Source organism: Balaenoptera physalus (assembly GCF_965194825.1).
Source record: "Balaenoptera physalus genome assembly, chromosome: 21".
NCBI lineage: Eukaryota > Metazoa > Chordata > Mammalia > Artiodactyla > Balaenopteridae > Balaenoptera > Balaenoptera physalus.
In genome coordinates, this window is record NC_138902.1 from 13,575,687 (window position 1) to 13,598,076 (window position 22,390).

Here is a 22,390-nt window from a genome sequence, read left to right on the forward strand (position 1 = left end):
TTACTCTGCAATTTTTTGAAATAGTTTGAGAAGAATGGGTGTTAACTTTTCTCTAAATGTTTGGTCCAATTCACCTGTAAAACCGTCTGGTCATGGACTTTTGTTTGCTGGGAGTTTCAATTTCATTACTGATTATTGATCCGTTCACATTTTCTATTTCTTCTTGGTTCAGTCTTGGGAGATTGTACATTTCTAAGAGTTTGTCCATTTCTTCTAGGTTGTTGATTTTATTGACATATAGTTGTTCTTAGTAGTCTCTTATGATCCTTGTATTTCTGTGATGTCAGTTGTAACTTCTATTTCTGATTTTATTGATTTGGATTCTCTCTTTTTTTCTTGATGAGTCTGGCTAAAGTTTTTATCAATTTGGTGTGTATTTTCAAAGAACCAGCTCTTAGTTTCATTGATCTTTTCTATTTTTTTTTTCTGTCTCTATTTCATATATTTCTACTCTGATCTTTATGGTTCCTTTCCTTCTACTATTTGGGGTTTTGTTTGTTCTTCTTTTTCTAGTTCCTTTAAGTATAAGGTTAGGTTGTTTATATGAGATTTTTCTTGTTTCCCTAGGTAAGCTTGTATAACTATAAACTTCCTTCTTAGAACTGCTTTTGTTGCATCCCATAGATTTTGGATGGTTGTGTTTTCATTTTCATTTGTTTCCAGGTATTTTTTTTTAATCTTCTCTTTGATTTCTTCAGTGATCCATTGGATATTTAGTAGAATATTGTTTAGCCTCCACGCGTTTGTGTTTTCTGCAGTTTTTTTTCCTTATAGTTGATTTCTAGTCTCGTAGCGCTGTGGTCCGAAAAGATGCTTGATATGATTTCAATGTTTCTTAAATTTACCGAGGCTTGTTTTGTAGCTTAGCATGAGCTCTGTCCTGGAGAATTTTCCTTGCACTCCTGAAAAGAATGTGTATTCTTCAGCTTTTGGATGGAATGTTCTATATATATCTATTAAGTTGATCTGTGGTAATATGTCATTTAATATTTCCTTATTGATTTTCTGTCTAGATGATCTGTTCATTGATCTAAGTAGGGTGTTAAAATTCCCTACTATTGTTGTGTTACTCTCGATTTCTCCATTTATTTTTGTTGAAATTTGCTTCAATTATTTGGGTGCTCCTATGTTGGGTGCATATATATTTACAATTGTTATATCTTCTTGGATTGAACCCTTGATTGTTATATCATACTCTTCTTTGTCTCTTCTAACAGTCTTTGCTTTAAAGTCTATTTTATCTAATATAAGTAATGCTACCCAAACTTTCTTTTAATTTTCTTTTACATGGAATACCTTTTCCATCCCCTCACTTCCAGTCTTTGTGTGTCTTTAAGCACTGAATGAGTCTCCTGTAGGCAGCATATATATGGGTTTATTTTTGTATCCATTCAGCCACTCTATGTATTTTGGTTGGAACATTTAGTCCATTTTCATTTAAGTAATTATTAATATGTGCATACTTATTAATAAATGTGTACTTATTAATATGTATGTACATACATACATATTCCCTTGCGTGTAACTTGTTGCTTTTCCCATGCTGCTTTTTATACTCTGTCTTTATCTTTAATTTTTGCCATTTTAATTATAATGTGTCTTGTGTTCCTCTTTGGGTTTATCCTTTTGGGGACACTCTGATTCCTGGATTTGTATTTCTGTTTCCTTATAGTCATCTATTAGGACACATTGTACAATACAGGGAAAAAATCCAATATTTTATAATAACTATAAATAGAGTATAGCCTTTAAAAATTATGAATCACTATACTGTACACCTGTAACTTATAAAATATTGTATATCAACTATACCTAAGTTTAAAAAAAATTTTAGGGCTTCCCTTGTGGCGCAGTGGTTAAGAATCTGCCTGCCAATGCAGGGGACACGGGTTCGAGCCCTGGTCCAGGAAGATCCCACATGCCACGGAGCAACTAAGCCCGTGCGCCACAACTACTGAGCCTGCGCTCTAGAGCTCGCAAGCCACAACTACTGAAGCCCGTGTGCCTAGAGCCCATGCTCCACAACAAGAGAAGCCACAGCAATGAGAAGCCCATGCACCACAACGAAGAGTAGCCCCTGCTCGCGACAACTAGAGAAAACCCACGCACAGCAACAGACCCAGCGCAGCCAAAAAAATTAATTAATTAATTAAAAAAATTTTTTTTAAAAAGGAGAAAGGAAAGAAAAAGCAAGTACTTGCAACCCAATGATTAAGACTACAGTTATCTACCCTGGTTGTGGGGTTAATGATTTTTTGTTAACCTTTAAGGACTGATGTTTTATTTCAAAAAAAAATTTTTAATGAGGTTCTTTTTGACGTAATTGAACAGCATCAGGGAAAGAGTATGCCAAAACAACTTATTCCTTTTTTTCTTCCCTTTGAACTTATTTAGTTTTAGACTATTAAAATGACCAAACCAGGATGAGATACCCAATAAATCTTTATATCATTATGGCTTGGTTTTGATTGCCATTCTCATAAAGCTGCACATAACTGTGACATTTATTTCTTTTTAAGAGAACTTGTAGTCTAGCCAGAATGATCTTTGAAAAATGCAAATTTAAACTCCTGATGAATTACTTTATCTAGATGTTTGATCATCAATGGATGTTATCATAAAAAGACAAACAACCAGATATTACGTCCCTTCCACTGGAAGTGCACAATACCACCTAAGAAAGATTCTTACCAAAAGAAGTAGTTGAATCTCTTTATGATTCTGTATGTAATCACCAATGTATAGCTAATATAGAGGTCACGTAACTGTCAGCTGGGCCTTTTGGAATGCTTGCTCTTGCATTCCTCTATCTTGGAACCCAGCTGCCGTGCTGCAAGATGCTCCAGTACATGGAGAAGCTACATGCAGGCACTTTGGGTGACAGCTCCAACTGAGCTCCCAGCTGATAGTTGTCATTAGTTGACAGCATGTAAACATCCACCTATCTTAGATATCCATCTGACACATGACTACAACTTCATGAGAGACCCCAAATGAGAACTACTCAGCTGATCCCAGTCAACTCACCGAACCAAGAGAGTTAATAAATGTTTTGAGGTACTAAGTTTTGGAATGAGTTTTTAAGTAGTCTTATGGACTGAATGTCTCCCCTTCCCAAATTCACATGTTAAAACCCTATCCCCCAATCTGATGGTATTAGGAGTTGGGGCATTTGGGCTGAAATTAGGTGTAGATGAGGTCATGAAAGTGGGGTCCCCATGACAGGATTCGTGTTCTTATAAGACAAGGAAGAGAGACCAGAGCTCCTTCTCTCTCTGCACCATGTGAAGACACAGCAAGAAAGCAGCCACCTGCAAGCCAGGAAATAGGTTCTCGCCAGGAACCAAATTTGCTGACACCTTGATCTTGGACTTCCCAGCCTCCTGAATTTTAAGAAACAGATGTCTGCTGTTTAAGCACCCAGTCTGTAATTCCTGTACCTGGATGTCTACTTCCTTTCCCAGGTTAGGGAAGTTTTCAGCTACTGTGTCTTCAAATATGTTCTCTGCCCCTTTCTCCCTGTCTTCTCCTTCTGGGACTTCTATCATGAGAATGTCAATATGCTTGATGTTGTCCTGAAGGTCTCTTAAACTGTTCTCATTTCTTTTTTTTTTTTTTTGTTTATGTTCAGCATCAGTGATTTCCACTACTCTTTCTTCCAGTTCCCTGATCTATTCCTCTGTATCATTTAGTCTACTATTGATTCCTTCTAGTGTAGTTTTCATTTCAGTTATTATATTCTTCATCTCTGTTTGGTTGTCCTTAATATTTTCCAGACTCTTTGTTGAAAACTTCTAACTTCTTACTCTGTTCATCCATTCTTCTCCTGAGTTCTTTGATCCTCTTTCTGATCATTACCTTAAATTCTTTCCTGGGTAGATTGCCTATATCCATTTCACTTAGTTCTTCTGAGTTTTATCTTTGTCCTTTGTTTGGAACTTGCTCCTCTGTTGCCTCATTTCACCTAACTTGCTATTTTGATTTCCATGTGTCTGGTATGTTGATTATGGTTCCCAATCTTGAAGAAGTGACCTTTTGTAGGAGGTGTCCTATGTATCCCAGCAGCACACTCCCTGTTCGTTACCGGAGCTGTACGCTCTAGGGGTGCTCCCTTTGTGGGCTGTGTGGGTCCTTCTGTTGTGGCAGGCTGGCTACAGTAAGTGGTTTTATAGGCTTGGCTGGCCCCTGGTCTGGTTGCTTGCCAGGCCTCGCCTTGTGTGGAAGCTGTGGGCTGTTGGTTGGCAGGGCTGGGTCGCGAGACAGCTGGATGTGAAACCCTGCGGGGGTCCGAGGCTAGTGCTGGCTCACTGGTGGGTGGAGTTGGGGTCTAGGAGATCCTGGAGATGTTGCTAACCCCCCAGTGAGTGAAGCCCATTCCTGGGGCTAGTGTTGGCCCACTGACAAAGCTAATCTTGGGGTCTGCCTACAGTGCCCAGGGGTCCCAGGGCTGGTGTCAGACCACTGGTGGGTGGGGCTAGATCCTGACACAGCTGGCTGCAGGGCCCAGTGTGTCCTGAAGCTTGTATTGGCCTTCTAGTGGCGGGGGTGGGGGCACAGGCTATGGGGCTGCACTTGTCCTGGGCCTGGTGTCCACCTGCTGGTGGGTGAGCCTGGTCCTGAGTCTACAGCAGGCTCTCTAGTGGGTGGGATTACGGATTCTGGGGCTGGTGCCCGCCTACTTAGGAGTCGAGCTGGGTCCCAGGGTCTCTGGCTGCAGAACCATGGGGGTCCTGGGTCTAGTGCCTGGGCACTGCTGTTTGGGGCCTGGCCCTGCACGCTCTGGTGGGCAGGGCCATAACCAGGGGCGGCCGTGGGCTCAGGGGGTCTTAAGGCAGCCTGTCTGCTGGTGGGTGAGGCTGTGTCCCTGCCCAATTATTTCCTTGCCCTGAGCTGTCCCAGTACTGGTGCCTGTAGGATGTTGGGCGGGCATGGGACTAGTCCTGGGGCTAATAGGCTAGAAAGAGGATTCCAGAATGGTACTTGCCAGTACTGGTGTCCACGAGGTAGAACGAGCTCCCCAAAATGGCTGCCATCAGTGTCTGTGTCGCCAGGGTGAACTCCGGTTGCCTCCTGCCTCTCCGGGAGACTCTCCAAGATCAGCAGGTGGGTCTGACCCAGGCTCCATTCAACTCACCGCTTCTGCCCTGCGTCCTGGAGCGTGTGAGATTCTGTGCGTGCCCTTTAAGAATGGAGTCTATTTTCCACAGCCCTCTGGTCTCCCGAAAGTGAGCCCCATTAGCCTTCAGCAAATGTTCTGGGGACTCATCTTCCCAGCACAGGACTCCTGGGCTGGGCATCCTGATGTGGGGCACCTCACACCTTGGGGAGGACCTGTGCAATTGTAATTATTTTCCCATTGTGGACCACCCATCGGGGACGTATGGGTCTTGACTATATTATGACTCTGCCACTCCTACCCATTTCGTGTGGTTCGTTCTTCATATCTTTAGTTGTAGATCTTTTCATGTAGGTTCTGGTCTTTTTCATCTATGGTTGTTCTGCAATTAGTTGTGATTTTGGTGTGAGAGAAGGTGAGCTCAATATCTTTATTCTGCCATCTTGGCCGGTCTCATTCTGTCATTACTTGTTTAATGAATTCTGTTCCTTTATTGATCTCTATGGAAATCCTAAACATTCTTTTTTTTGAAGTTTTTCCTGTTGCCTGTAATTGTTAGTGTATGAATTTATTAGTTTACTCCATAAGAGGTGGACATTACCTCTTACTGGCTTTTTTATTTGATTGTAAGGCCATCTTAAGCAGCAATGATTGTCCCATGAGAATTCTGTATATCCTGCTTTGTAGAATCCTCCTTGTCAAGATTATTTTGTTTTACCCTCCTAAGTCATAAACTTTTTTAAAGAGCTTTTAATTTTATATTGGAGTCTAGCCGATTAACAGTGTTGTGATAGGTTCAGGTGCACAGCAAAGCGACTCAGCCGTACATATACATGTATCCATTCTCCCCCAGACTCCCCTCCCAGTCATAAACTTTTGTGGTGTTTGTTACACATGGAGATCTAGAATTCATAGGACACATGAATTAGTATCCTGAACCTGTACAGTAAAGGCTTAAGATTCCTCTTTCTGTATGTGATGTTTTTTCCCATCCATATCCCTAAAGCATTTTAAGCACCTAAGATTCCTGTGCCTCTAGGTGATCCTTTTCCATCTATACTTCTGAAGCAATCTCCCTGCAGCATCTCTAAGACTCATGATAATACAATCTCCACTTAGTGGGTGGTATGGCCTTTCATGGCTTCCAAGGTTAGAGGAGGTGGTCAGCTCCAGTTTTCCAGGTGGGCTCCACTCCCTAACTGATTCCCCGACCTCTAGGGTCATTCAGCTTTAGTTCCTATTTACCTTTCGTGCTTTCTATATCCTCTCTTTTTTTCAGACTATCATTAGAAATGTCGCTTCCTTCCCTTAAATTTTCATTAGCATTTTGTGTTATTTTTTTTCACTATTTCTCTGTGTGTCAAATAGGAGGTGGAAATTACCCTGTCAGCCCAGTCTGCCTGATTGTTTAGAAGTCAGTGAGGGTTTTAAATCACCACCTACAGTAATTTGTTTACTAGTGGGTAAAACATTAGGTTAGAACCTAAAGCCCAGAATCAGGCATTCAAAATCAAGCATATATTCTGAGCTGGGAAGCGACAAGTCTGTTTTCTTTCTCCTCTATTTGAGAATTTGACATTTATATTCTCTATGGACATGGTATATTGGTAAATAAGAATGTTACTTATTTGCATACCGTAACTTAGTAATCCTTTGAAATGATGCATTAGTGGTGATTAGTGGTATAAAAGAGTTAATACAGGTTACAAAATGGTCTGATACTCATTTGTTATGGAGGCACACTTTTTTTAAAGTATTAACTTAGAAGCATTATTTTCACTTGCATTTTAGGTCCACATCAGAAAGTAGTAGCCAAACAGATACTGTCAGGTAAGTAAATTAGAAAGGATTTCTTAAAATAAGTATGTGTTAAAAAATAAGATGAACAAATTGATAATCAACAAGTAATTGCTAAGTATTAATTGAGCAGCAACAATTGATAAGGTACTACACACAAAAAAATTCCTCTTAGTATTTGCTAACTTAAGTAGTGAGTTTTTGTCCAAATAAATCAATGTCTTCTTTTCTTCAGTTTGTTAATGTATGTTGGGAGTTTATTCTGGAGAAACAAAGGAATAAATGATTGGTGAAATGTTTATGGTGCTAACTCATAAATGGGGAAGTTTACTTCTTTAACTGGGGACTCTAGAAGTCCAATATGTATGCTCATGAACAACTGAATGAGGGCTTACCCTGGTCACGTAGGGAAAATCTGCTGAAGAAAAAGATTGTAAAGGAGTAACAATTCTGTGTGTTCCATAGCCTTTCAGGATTACAAAGTAGTTTTAATTAGGTCTCCTTGCATTTCCTGAAAGGTGGATATGTCTGTATAATAATACAATAATTGTTTAGTTTTCTACATCCAACAATTTTGGATGGATTATTCTACCTAGGTCCCTCCAAAGTACACTTAGCAGACACACCCAAATCTACAGAGTAAGCTGTCTAGGCTGCACAACAGGGTTGTTTAATTTCTTTTATTCCAGAAGAGGTCTTCCTCTTCCATTACAATGCCTGCTTTTCTTATCCTTTATCTCTCTTTTGACATTATGATCTTCTCCTTTTAGTGACACTTATGGAGACATGAGTTACTCTCACCAAGCTAAAAAAACTGATTTTCATTATATATCCTCTCAGTATCAGGGAGTTATCTTATGGTCCTCAAACACAGTTACTTTTTCCTCACCTTGGACATATGTCTTATTATACTCTGTTATCATAGAGGATAGCACTGTATAGCCAGCATGTAGCAGAGTTCTTGGTTTATGGTAAGTGCTCAATAAATATTTGTTGAATGAATGCATGATTACTTAATCTTTTCCACACACAGGCAACCAGGCCAAAAAAAAATCCACAAACACAAAGATACATAGACAAATACACACACACACACACACACACACACCCCATCTATATATCTATAATGTTATAACTGCCCCCATTTCTCCCTCTCTTATTATATTATCTCTCATCCTGAAACCTTGTCAACATAATTCATCTCTCCTAGGATATTAATTCACCTACATTGGGTAAGGGATGATAGAATTACCCATAGGTAAATACACATTTCAACTAGAGTAGTATAATTTGGAATGTTAATCCACTGGTCTAGCCTTCAGGCTTGGTATACACCAGGGAAACATTTTTAGGATAATTTTATTCATTTATATTTAAAGAATGTCACTTGACTCCACTGCTATGTTTTACTAACATAACATCCACTATAGTTTTCAGGTCATTTATTTTTGGAATAATCTTTTTCTGGAAGAAAGTCAGTGGGAAAGACTGTTGAGGTCAAAGCAGGCAGGGAGGTGGGATGAATCCCGGTATATGTTATATTAGTACCACTTTAGGTCTAATTAATTTTTTAAATATCTAAAATTCAATATTTTCAGTCTTCTTCTAAACAACAGAAGGATATTAGATCACCTACACAACTCCCCCTCCATTTGTCAGTTATTATTGTTATTATCATTTTATATTAAATGAATACTTACTAGGGTTTAACAACATATTTACCAATTGCTTTGGTCACTATTCATTCTTTTTTTAAAATGGTATTTAACCCTGTATTTTATTTTATTTATTTATTTTAGTTTTTTGGCCGCACTGCATGGCTTGCGGAATCTTAGATCCCCATCCAGGGACTGAACCTGGGCCACAGCAGTGAAAACACTGAGTCCTAACCACTGGACTGCCAGGGAACTCCCACTATTCATTCTTGAGTCCGTTTTTTTTTTTTTTTTATTTTGATTTCAATTTCCTTTTTCCTGAAGTATAACCCTTTTAGCTTTAGTTTCTGTGATTATAAGCATTTGATGTTAAATGTCTGAACATGTCTTTTTCACACTCATCTTGGAAAGGCAACTTAGACAGTTACAGACTTGTGGTTGGGAGTCACCTTCCACAGCTCTTTTAAAGTATTGTGTTGCTGTAATGTGACATTTCCTGGCATTGATGAGACCTCAGTTGACAGTCTGATTGACTTATTTATTCCCTTTCAATTAATGTGTTTACTCTAAGTGACTTCTAAGATTTCCTCTTTGTCTTGAACATTTTGTTATTTTATTATGAGATGTTCGGATAGAATTTGTTTTTATTTACGCTGCTCTGGATTCCATATAGTCTTTAGATACCAGCATTCAGGTCATTAATTCTGGGAAAACAATCAGTCATTATCTCTTTAATTATTGCCTCTTTTCCATTCTTTATCTTTTCTACATCTGAAATGACTATATTTGGGAGAGTCTTCTCACTTTATCCTCCATAGTTGTTAACCGGGCTTTTCATATGCTATGCTTTTTCATGTCTCTCTCTGGCACTGATTTCCTCATATTAGTTTCCAAATCACCCATTCTCTTAACAGCTATCCTTTTCTTGCCTTATTCTGACTGAATCTCTGTGGAGATCCTAAACGTTTCTATGAAAGGTTTTTTATATTATCCATCGATCTCAATATGTGAATTTTTTGTTCTGCTGTGCTGTGCCTGTGGGCACTTAACACACAGTTGTTTGTAATTTAGACTTGTAAGCTCATCCTCAGGGGCAATGATTGTTCTCATGGGAACTCTGCACACCCCGAGTTGTAGAGGCATACGTTAGGAAGAGGGAAATGTTTCAGCTTTCCCTGCCTTGGGGCATGAATGTTTTAATATTTTCTATGCTTGCTAGTTCATATTTGTGGGTAATGAAATTGAGGAATTGTGGTCCTGCCTCTATAGATGGTGGAGGTCTGGGGTCCTGCATCTCTAGGTGATCCTTTTCCATCCACATGGCTGAGACAATTTGCCTATTGCATTCCCAGTGGCCATACCTTTTGTTAACTCCATTCAAGACTACCAGGCTTGGGCTTCACTCTAGCTTTCTAACATCTAAATATCTGTACCCTAAACTCCTACCAAGCTAGGGTTATTAAAATCATATCCCTTAGGGTACAAGTAATTCAGAGTCCCTTGTAGTCATTCAGCTTTTGCTCCTGTTTTCTTTCTGAATTTCTCGTTTCTTCATTTTTTACTGACAGACAAAGAGCCTTTTCTGGTTGTCAGTCTCAGTTCGGTATTAAATTTTTGCGCTATTATCTTCAGCTTTTCTGCAGAGTAGAAACGGGAAATTTTCCTTGTGGAATAGAAAGGGGAACTTATTCTGTCAGTTAAGTCTGCTAGTTTGCCCAGAAGTAAATGTGAATGTTAATTTGCAAAATGTGGCAATTTACTTGTCAACGAATAAAAAGCTAACTTGTAACTGGAAGGCCAAATTTAGGCATTCAGAATCAAACTTATATACTGTGCTTAGAGGTGGTAAAGAAAAAAATGCATCTCTGCTGTCTTGATATGTTTCCCCACTGGAGGATTTAAATTTTGCACTATGTGTTGCACTTGGTGTTGGGTAAATAAGATTGCTACTTATTTTCCTGCTCCAGGTGTTAAAAGAGTTAGTTTTGGTATGAAATGGCTTGATCTTCATTCTTAAAGTAGGCAGGTTTCTTAGTATTAACTTTTGGACATTTTTATTTTTATTTAGATCGAGTTCAGAAAGTAGTGCCCAAACAAATACCAGCATGTAAGTGACATAAGAAATGTTTCTTATAAGTAAGTATATGTTGAAAATAAGAATGAACAAAAAATTGTTTAATATTTTTTGAGCAGCCACAATTGCTAAAGTACTACACTAAAAGCAACTTATTAATATTTTCCATTCTGGGAATGAGTATTAATTAACTCAGTCTTTTCTTCAGTTTATTAAATTTTTATTGTTTGCCTACTCTTTTGATACATAGGGAAAAGCTAGTTGTCTTAATGAGAGACAAGATGTTTATAATTATTTTGTGAAACTAACTCATAGAGCATTTTTGCATGTTTTATGATGAAATACAAAGGGAAATATTACTGTTTTGTTTAGATTACATTTATACCCACAAACTCAATATGAACAATTGAATGAATTATTACCCCAATCAGGAGGAGTTTATCTAAGAGACAGTTATAATAAACACACTAAAATTCTACATTTTCCACATTCCCCACCTCAGTCCTACAGCCCTCAATTGTGTTAATAAGGGTTCTCTGAGTTTTCAGTTTCCCATGTGGCCTTGTGATCCTTCTGAAGTCATCTAATATATACTGATTTGCTAATCTTCTTTTCTCCCTTGTAGAGTTTTAGTTTTCTTGTCCCGCCCGGCGTTTTTCCTTAAAGTGTCTTCTTTTAGTTACATTCAATCCACTGATATTCCAGAATATCCTTCATACCCACAGATTAAGTTTTCAGGCTACACCCCACCACGTTATATAGTTTCTGTCGTCCCTGATGAAGTCACCCCCTCCATTTGGGAAGCTATTGGCATTTCTCTATCCTTTATTCTGTTGTTTTTGTATGTTTCCTAACATAATTACCTTTTTATAGATATTATTTTCTCCAAACGAAGGATGAAGGAAAAAGCTGATTTTCTTTATTACCTCCACTCTGTCACCATTACCAAGGGATTTGTGATATAGTGCTCAAACACTCTAATACTTCCAAACTTCTGTTTACCTAAATAAAGCATTACTTTGCGATACACTCTGAAATTGCTTGAGGATAATGGCCACGTGTATTTTGCGAACTAATTTGTAGTTAGCACCTAGCAGAGTAAATGCTCAATAAATACTTGCTTAGTGAATGAACATCACATACATCTTGAACTTCACATACACACATAATTGACGTTATAACTACTCCAGTTGTCCCCTCACATTATCTCTCATTACAGAGTATGTCATTTGCACAGTCATCGTCTTCTAGAAGTGGTTCAAGGTTGAGGGATAGTCATCATCCGTAGAACAATATATATTGCATTTGAAGAGTGTAATCTGGAGTGTTAACCCATAAGTCTAGCTTGTGTTTAGCATATACCAAAAAAAGCATTCTTGGATTATTCTTTTTTTTAAATTTAATAAGCTAGGCAGACGTAGTTGCTCTGCTTTACTGTTATAGCACCCATTATATTTTCCTTTTTTCCCTGTTTTAAAAACTTTGAAAACCAGTGCGAGATGTTAGTAGAACCAACCCCTTGGGTAAACACTACCACGACAAAAAAAATTTTTTAAGCCAGAAATACGATGGGATATATATCCAGTAGACTCACAGATCTATATATACAAATCCCTTTATTTGTTTGGAGAGAACTAACTGTATTAAATAGGGGAGTTTCATGGTCAGAATAGTAGGAAAAATCTACTATGAGTTTTGAAGATATAAAATAGCAGAGGTAGGGAAAGGATAGGAGGGGTAAAATTGTGCCACTCTTATCACTGAATTCTCTCCCTAATCTTACTACCTGTATTATCTTCTTTGTCAGTTAAACTCAATTAATTTGTCTTCAATGTATTCTTTTTCATTCTTTTGGTTGGGGGATCAGAAATAGAAATCTGTGGATATAAAAAGGAAAAGAGGCTGAAGAATTTGATTTTGACTTCTGGTAATAATGAGTATAAAAATAGAAATGTGGCAGATATTTCTTTTTTACCACAATTTTGAAGAGAAAGAAGAAGAAACCGCCATAAAAATATATCTTTGTCAGACTGTATTGTATCATGATAAAAGCATTATTTTCTTATTTATTTAGCTCCAAGTCACAGAAAAGCAGTGAAACACTTAACAGTAGGCAAGTACATTAGGAAATATCTCTTAAAATAACTTGCTTTAAATTAAAATGAAATTTATGATCCACAACTAATTCCTAAATATTTATTGGTTAGATGAATTCATAAAGTACTGCACCAAAAATAATGTTTTAATCTTTACTAATCTTGTTATTAATGAGTATTTAAATCATTTTTTAAAGACTTTTAGTCTTTTTTCCTCAGTTTAGTAAAATTCTCTTAAGTTTGTTGGGAACTTGCTCTTGTGGACAGAATGGAATTAGAGTTGACTCTAATAAGGTATATGATATGTAAATTAGTCTTTTAAATGAATTCATAATCAAGCCACTTTATCCAGTAGGCACTGTAGGCAAAATGCTTAAGGCCTATGAGTTTCCAAGTGCCCAAACCAAAGCACTGTTTACTATATGAAAAAATTAAAAAATGATTGGCTCCAAGATATGGAAAAAGTAAAATTGATATGTATTTAAATTTCTAAAAACATACAAAGATTTGACTTGTTATATTCAAGAACATTTCATTGCATGTGGAAAAAATATTAGATTTTCTCATTTGCAAGTACTTCTGATTAAATACAATGGTTTCCCAGAAATCACAATTGCTAGTAAATAAGTTACTCACAGCTAAATAATTTCACAAGCAAAATTGTAAAAATTCTTCCTAGAATTCTTTTTTTTTTTCCATATGAATTTTTCACTTGGCAGTATGCCAACTGTATGTTTTGCAGTGGAAGGTAATTTATTTGTTATACTTAAATACCTAAGCACATGTGTCTTTGTTCTCTTCCACAGTAACTAATAATTCCTTCAGAAGTACTGGGGATCTCACTGAGAAATGAAAATGCAGCCTGTTCTCCCCTGGTCACAGCTGAAGGAAGCAATAAACCAAGATGGACCAATTTGCAGGAGCGTCTGTTTTTATTTCTTCCTCCACCCCTGAGGCGCAGTTTTGCCATTTCAGGTCCCTTGACTGCAGATAGTCAGTCTCAGCTCCCACTGACTCCCTGAGCTCTTCTTCACAGCTCTCTCCACCACCCACTCGGATTTACTGCCTGGGGCTCCAGATGCTGGGGATCTGCATCAACTGCTCTCACTCAGGAAAGGATCTGGGTGCGGACTGTGTTCCTTCTCCGGGTCCTTCTCACTGGACTTGGCTGGCTGCATGCAGATCTCAGTTAATACAGTCATTTGACCACCTCACCCTCCCCACAACCACAGAACCAGGGCTTCTCAGGGAAGCTGTGCTCCTTCTGGGGACTGTGCTTTACCTTCCAGGCCTCTCTCTCTGCTTACCATCTTTCTCTTGCCCCTCGGCTGGGTGACCTGCAGGGTGAATCCCAGAAGGCAGAAGGACCCAGAGAGCTTGGGCTTCGGTCTCCGGGGCAAAGATTAATCCCTTATGAGAGTTTGGTATGAAGATTGATAAATCGAGTTAGGAAAAATATCTCTCATTTTCCATTTTCTCAAAGAGTGTATAAAATTGTTCAGTTTTTCAATTAAATATTTGGCCAAATTCATCAATGAAGCTAGAGTTTTCTTTGTGGGAAGATTTTAAATTATGGATTCAATTTCTTTAACAGATAAAGGACTATTTAGATTTTCCATTTATTCTTGTGATTTTTTTTCACAAGTTGTATTTTTAAAGGAGTTTATTTCATTTACGGTCAATCTTTTGACATAAAGTTGTTCATAATATCCTTTTCAATGTCTGTAGGATCCGAAGGTATGTCCCCTCTTCGTTCCTGGCCATGGTGATACTTTATTGCATCTCTGTTTTCTGTTTCATTGATCTATGCCTTTTTAAATTTGCTCGTTTCCTAGCTTCTTGAGGTGAAAGTTGAGGTCCTTGATTTTAAACCTTTTCTAATTCATTTAAAGATATATATTTGCTCTATGAATCTCTTTAGCTTCTTTTCACAAATTTTGATGTGTTGTATTTTCATTATTCAGGTCAAAATATTTTCTGATATTTAGTTTGATCTCAGAATTATGGGTTACTTAGAAGTGTGTTGTTTCATTTCCAAATATTTGGATATTTTCAGTTTAATCTTATTGATTTTTAGTTAATTCAGTCATGGTCAGAGAAAATACCTGCATAATTTGAATACTTTGAAATTATTGTTTTGCTTGTATCCACCCTATGGTCTATTTTGGTGAATGTTCCATGTGCACTAAAAATGTGCATTTTGTAGTTGTCAAATATATAAATGTCAAGTTAGGCTTATTAACACTGTTTTTAAAATCTTCTTAATTTTTTCCCCTTATTCTATCATTTCCTGAGGGAGGTGTGTTAAAGTTGCCAATTATTTTTGTTGATATGTCATTTGTTTTAGGTATATTATTTGTGTTTCATGTATTTATTTCATGTGTTTTTATTTTTTTAACATCTTTATTGGAGTATAATTGCTTTACAATGGTGTGTTAGTTTCTGCTGTATGATAAGGTGAATCAGCTTTACGTATACATATATCCTCATATCTCCTCCCTCTTGCGTCTCCCTCCCACCCTCCCTATCCCACCCCTCTAGGTGGACACAAAGCACCGAGCTGATCTCCCTGTGCTATGCAGCTGCTTCCTACTAGCTACCTATTTTACATTTGGTAGTGTATATATGTCCATGCCACTCTCTCACTTCGTCCCACCTTACCCTCCCCGTGTCCTCAAGTCCATTCTCTACATCTGCATCTTTATTCCTGTCCTGCCCCTAGTTCTTCAGAACCTTTTTTTTTTTTTAGATTCCATATATATGTGTTAGCATACAGTATTTGTTTTTCTCTTTCTGACTGACTTCACTCTGTATGACAGACTCTAGGTCCATCCACCTCACTACAAATAACTCAGTTTTGTTTCTTTTTATGGCCAGACAGTGTTTTTAAATTGGAGTGTTAAAAGGATTTACATTTAATATAATTTCTGGTACTGTTGGTTTTTAAAAGTCTATCATTTTGTTACATGTTCTCTATTTGTCCCACATTTCTTTGTTTTTTGGGGGGTTTTTTTTCCCCTCTGTTTTTCTTTTAGGTTAATTGAGCAATAGTCTACTTTTTCTTTTCTGTGGTTTTTAGCTATCCTTTTTTATATTATTAACATTTTTTGGTAGCTCTTCCAGAGGTTACAATGTGTATCCTTAATTCATCACAGTCTACCTTGAATTAGTATTTTCCTACTTAACAAACAACAAAAGAACTTTACAACAGCATGGTTCCTGTTCCCTCCTCCTGCCCTTGGTGCTACTACATTTAATTCTACATATTTTATAAATTCCATTTATACATTGCTGTTATTTTCACCTGAAGCAGTCAATAGTGTTTTCAAATTTTTTAAATGGCTTTTTATATTTACCCACGTTTACCCTTTCTGTTGCTCTTCATTTCTTCTTATAATCTGTGTTTTCATATGGGATCACTTCCCTCAGCTTGGATAACTTTCTCTAGTATTACAATGTGCTTCTGATGGTGACAATTTCTTTCATCTTTTTTTTTCTGCTTGAAAAGTTTTTTTATTTTCTTTTCAGTGAGATAAAATTATTGCACACAGAATTCTAAATTGCCATTTTTTCCCTTTCAGCAGTATTTAATCTATTATCTTCTGGATTTCATTATTTTTGATGAGAATTCAGTTATTATTCTTTTTGGTATACTGGATTGTAATGTGTCTCCTCACACACCCAGGCACTCCTAAGATATTTTTCCATATCTTTGGTTTTTGGAAGTTTGATCATGATATGCTTAAGGGTGTTTTTCTTTGAATTTACCCTAATTTGTATTCAAGTAACTTCTTGGATCTATTACTTAATATCTTTCAACAATTTTGGAAAATTCTCAGCCATTAAGTATGTCTTCAGATCTTTCTTTTGACCCATTCTCTTTTTCCCTTAGGGAACTCCAGTTACACATTTTCCTGATTATTAGATACTGTCTCATAATTCTCTGAAGTTCTGTTTTGTTTTTTAAATTATTTTTCCTATTTTAATTCAGTTTGGATAATTTCTGATGCCCTATCTTAAGCTCACTGATTCCTTCTTCTGCTGTGTCCAATCTGCTGTAAGCTCATCCAATGATTTTTTTTAAGTCTTAGAATTTCCATTTGGTTCTTCTTTTAGTTTCCCTTCTTCTGTTGAAATTATTGGTTTTAAATCCTTTTTGTCTATTTTGTTCTTCACATTCTGTAACATGTTTATAACAGTTATTTTAAAGTTCTGATCTGCCAAATCAAATACCCCCATTTTAATGTGCTTGATACATGCCCTTGGATATGTGTTGTTTGGTATGTATTTTTATCATGATAATGTCCTACATATTTGATGCATTCTTTTTTACTATTTTCAATCAATACTGATGTTTGTAATATTTAATTCACATGGGTATATACATATTAATATAAAATGCATTATTTATAATATTTATAAATATATATTTATAAAATATTTCATTCAAACTGCTACACAGTATTTCATATTGTACGTCTATTAAAATTTTTCTCCATTTTCTTTAGTGATTAATAAGTAAGTTGCTTACAGCTCCCACTATCACAGATGATACTGCTGACAGCCTTGTACATGTTCCTGATAGTTCTTTACAAGAGTTCTCTGGAGTGTTTTTTATGTACAGATGGATGTGTGTTGGCTAATTATTCTGTCATGTGATCACCACTACATCCAATAAATAGCATGTTTCCATCACTCCACAGAAATTCCTTTGTTCTTGTTTGCAGTCAGTCCTTCCTCCACCTTTAGTGCCAAGGCAGCCAATGATCTCTCTGTCAACACAGTCTTGCCTTTCACAGTATTTCATATATACGTCATCATGTATATGATGGCTTTAAGCTGTCTGCAGATCCATAGCTTTCAGAGTTCCCTTCTCCTTTAATTTCCAGTTTCTTTGACAGCCCCAAGTTTTGACCTTTGAAACCTCAAGCCAGAAAGCTCCTACTTTCTGCCACCTGAGCCTGTTTGAAGGCTGGGGAGTAAATTCAGTCAAAAGTGCAGAACACTCCCATATCCCACCAAGAGCAGTTCTGCCCTTTTTAAGAGTAGACCCCCATCTTTCTTCTTTTTTGTTTGCCTTTTTTTGTTTTGTTTTGTTTTGTTTTTTGAGGCAAGGAATATGACTTTATTCGGAAAGCCCACAGACTGAGAAGATGGCAGGCTAAAGTCTCAAAATAACCATCTTCAACCCCCATCCTTCTGTTTGCTTTTTTTGCCAGGCTTCCTGGGGTCTTTTGCATACATACCTAGTTTAGTGGTCAGCCAGGGATTTAGATGAGTTTATTCTCAAATTTTGGATCTCAGCCTTTCTCTTGCTTCCAGAATTTCCTGCTTTATATTTTCTTTTTTAAAATAAAATTGTATATATTTAAGATGTACGACATGATGATTTGATATACATATACACTTGACTATTACTACAGTCAAGCTAACTAACATATCCATCTCTTCACATAGGTACCAATCTTTTTTGGGTGGTGAGAGCACCTGAAATCTAGTCTCTTAGCAAATTTCCAGTCTTTATTATAGAATTACTAACTTTGGTCATCATGTTGTATATTAGATCTCTAGATTTACTCCTCCAGCATAACTGCAACTTTGTACCTCTTGACCAACACTTCCCCATTTCCCACACCCTCCAACCCTGGTAACCACCACTCTACTTTCTGCTTCTATATATTTTAGGTTTCACATATAAGTGAGATTATACAGTATTTATCTTTCTGTGTCTTATCTCACTGAGCAAATGTCCTCTAGGTTCATCCATGTTGTCACAAATAACAGGATTTCCATGTTTTTCATGGCTGAGTAATTATATCACATTTTCTTTATCCATTCATCCTTTATGGACACAGGTTGTTTCCATATCTTGGCTATTGTGAACAATGCTGCAAAGAACATGGTTGTGCAGATATCTCTTTGAGATACTGATTTCATTTACTTCTGATATATGCCCAGAGATAGGATTGCTGGATCATATGGTGTTCTATTTTTAATTCTGAGGAACTGCCATATTGTTTTCCATAATGGCTGTACCAGTTTATATTCTCTCCACAGTGTACCACAGTTCCAATGTCTCCACACACATACTGGGTAATACTTGTTCTCTTTATCTTTTTGGTAATAGCCAACAAATTGTATATACAGAAGGACCATACCTCATCATAATAAAGCCATATATGACAAGACTAATATACTCAACAGTGAGAGGTTGAAAGGTTTCCTCTGCGATCAGGAACAAGACAAAGGTGTCCACTCTCACCACTCTTAAGTGCTGGAAGGCCTAGCTAGAACAATCAGGAAATATGAAGTAATAAAAGGCATCCAAATCATAAAGGAAGAAGTAAAGTTGTCTTTATTTGTAGATATGATCTTATACAAGAAAATTCTAAAGACTCAACCAAAGAACTGATCAACAAATCCAACAAAGTTGCAAGATATAAAATCAACATACAGAAATCAGTTGCATTTCTATGTACTAAAAATGACATATATGAGAAAGAAGTAAACAATCTCATTCACAATACATCAAAACAATAAAATAATTAGGAATAAATTTACTAAGGGAAGTGAAAGATCTGCACAAAGAAAATCATAAGACTTTGATGAAAGCAATTGAAGAAGACATGAATAAATGGAAAGATCTCCCATGTCTATGGATTGGAAGAATTAATATTGTTAAAATGTCCATACTACCCAAAGCCATCTATAGATTCAATGCAATCTCTATCAAAATTCCAATGGCATTTTTCATAGGAACAGAAAAAACAATCCTAAAATTTGTATGGAACCACAAAAGACCACAAGTAACCAAAGCAATCCCTAGAAAGAAGAACAAAGCTGGAGATATCACACTTCCTGATTTCAAGCTATATGACAAAGCTATAGTAATCAAACAGTGTAGTACAGGCATAAGAGTAGACACAGACCAATGGAACAGATCTAGAGCTCAGAAATAAATCCTTGTACATATGGTCCAATAATATTTGACAAAGGAGCCAAGAATACTCAATAGGGAAAGAATAGTCTTTTCAATAAATAGTTTTGGGAAAACTGGATAACCACATGCAGAACAATGAAATTGGACCCCTGTCTTATACCACTCATAAAAATTAACATGAAATGGATTAAAGGATTAAATATAAAACCTAAAACTATAAACCTCCCAGGAGAAAACATAGGGGAAAATCTCCTTCACATTGGTCTTGGCAACAATTTTTTGCTTATGACACAAAAATAAATAAGTGGGACTGCATCAAACTAAAAAGCTTCTGTACAGCAAAAGAAACAATTAAATAAAAAGATAACTTAGGGAATGGGAGGAAATGTTAGCAAATCGTATACCTGATTAAGGGGTTAATATTCAAAATGTATAAAGAATTCAAACAACTCAAAAACATAATATTTTAAAAATATTATAAGATGGCAGAGTAGAAAGACCCTGAGTTCTTTCACCTCCTCTCATGAGCACACCAAAATTGCAACTATCTGCAGAATAATTATCGAAAAAGACCAGGACCTACCGGAAAAGATCTTCTACAACTAAAGACATGAAGAATGAACCACAACAAGACAGGTAGAAGGGGTGGACTCACGATATAGTCAAGTCCCATACCCCCGGGTGGGTGACTCACAAACTGGAGAACAATTATATTGCAGAGTTTCTCCCACAGGAATGAGAGTTCTGAGCCCCACTTCGGGCTTGCCAGCCCAGGGGTCCAGCATCAGGAAGACGAGCCCCCAGAGCATTTAGCTTTCAAAGCCAGCAGGGATTAATTTTGGGAGTCCCACAGGACTGGCAGAAATAGAGACTTCACTCTCTATTTAAGGCTGCAAGCTTGGCTTCTCCAAGTGAAGCTCAGAAATACTTAAAAATAGCTGTAATGCCTGCCTTAGGAGAGATAGTGTTTATTCCAGTTTGCATTTTTATGGTGAAATAAAATCCTTTACCAATGAACTAATGTTTCCCATTTAAAAAAAAAAGGGGGGGACTTCCCTGGTGGTGCAGTGGTTAAGAATCTGCCTGCCTATGCAGGGGACATGGGTTCGAGCCCTGTTCTGAGAAGATCCCACATGCCGCAGAGCAGCTAAGCCCGTGTGCCACAACTACTGAGCCCACATGCCGCAACTACTGAGGCCCGCATGCCTAGAACCCGTGATCCGTAACAAGAGAAGCCACTGTGGTAAGAAGTCTGCACACCACAACGAAGAGTGGCCCCTGCTTTCCGCAACTAGAGAAAGCCCATGTGCAGCAATGAAGACCCAACGCAGCCAAAAATAAATAAATAAATAGATATAGATTAAATAAATAAATTTATTTTTTTTTAAAGTTTTAAAAGGCTCACACAAAATCTTTTGTGCACCAGGACTTAGGTCAAAAGAAGTAATTTGATAGAAGCCTGGGCCAAACCTACCTGCTGGTCTTGGAGTCTCCTAGAGAGGCAGGGGGCAGCTGCAGCTCATCCTGGGGACATAGACACGGGCAGCAGCCATTCTCAGGGGCTCCTTCTACCGCATAGATGCTGGTGCTGGCAGGTGCCATTGTTGAATCCTCCCTCTATCTCATTAATGCCAAGATCTGGCCCACCCGACAGCCTGTAGACACCAGTGCTGGGATCCCTCAGGCCAAGCAACTAATTGGGCAAGGGAGCATAGCTCTACCCATTAGCAGACAGGCTGCCTTAAGATCTCCTGAGCCCATAGCTCCCTCTAGACATGGCCTTTCCTACCAGAGGGCCCAGGACCCAGCTCCACCAACCAGTGGGCAGGTACCAGTCCCAGAAACCCCTGGACCCTGGTCCTGCCCTGCAGAGAGCCTGTTCTAGCCTCTGGACCAGCCTCACCCACCAGAGGGCAGATACTAGATGCAAGAAAACCACAATCCCACAGACGGGGGATCCAGCCCTCCAAAAGCAGGCCAGACCCTGCCCTGGGACTAGCTGGGCCCCAGCCCTGCCCACTAGCAGGCCAACACAAGCTTCAGGACACTCCAGACCCCACACTGAACTGTGTCAGGAACAACACCCCCAACCCCACCCCAAGGAATCCGACACTAGCTCTGGGATCCCTGGGCCCTGCAACCAGACTCCAGGATCTGGCTCTACCTGCCAGTAGACTGGCACTAACCCCAGGACCTGGCTTCACCCACCAGTGAGCCAGCACTAGCCCTGGGGCCCCCTGGGGTTCTGCAGTCAGCTGCCTTGTGACCTGTCCCCACCAACCAGCAGCTGACAGCCTCTGCACAAGGCAAGGCCTGACAACCAACTGGACCAGGGGCCAACCAAGCCAAACAGACCACCCACATAATCAGCCTGCCACAACAGAAGGACCCATGCAGCCCACATAGGGGGGAACCCCTAGAGCATAGAGCTTGGGTGACAAGAAAGGAGTGTGCTTCTGGGACAAAGAGGACATCTCCTACAGAAGGCCATTTCTCCAAGGTCGGGAAATGTACACTCTCCCAAGACTGAACCAGGAAGAAATAGAAAATATGAACAGACCAATTGCCAGTAATAAAATTGAATCTGTAATTTAAAAGCTCCCAACAAACAAAAATCCAGGACCAGATGGTTTCACAGGTGAATTCTACCAAATATTTAGAGAAGAGTTAACACCTACCTTTCTGAAACTATTCCAAAAAATTGCAGAGGAA

At 38.1% G+C, this 22,390-nt stretch overlaps 1 protein-coding gene across 1 annotated transcript in view; it reads left to right on the forward strand.

Moving 5' to 3' along the window:
• The window catches only part of ADAM32 (ADAM metallopeptidase domain 32), a 209,319-nt gene extending 190,666 nt beyond the window's left edge, over nt 1-18,653 (forward strand). The window contains 5 exon segments of the mRNA XM_082444199.1: nt 6,908-6,946; nt 10,637-10,675; nt 12,717-12,755; nt 13,545-13,563; nt 13,565-18,653. Coding sequence (XP_082300325.1) covers nt 6,908-6,946; nt 10,637-10,675; nt 12,717-12,755; nt 13,545-13,563; nt 13,565-13,760 — 332 coding nt within the window. The 3' untranslated portion in view covers nt 13,761-18,653.
• Nucleotides 18,654-22,390: the final 3,737 nt, after the last annotated feature.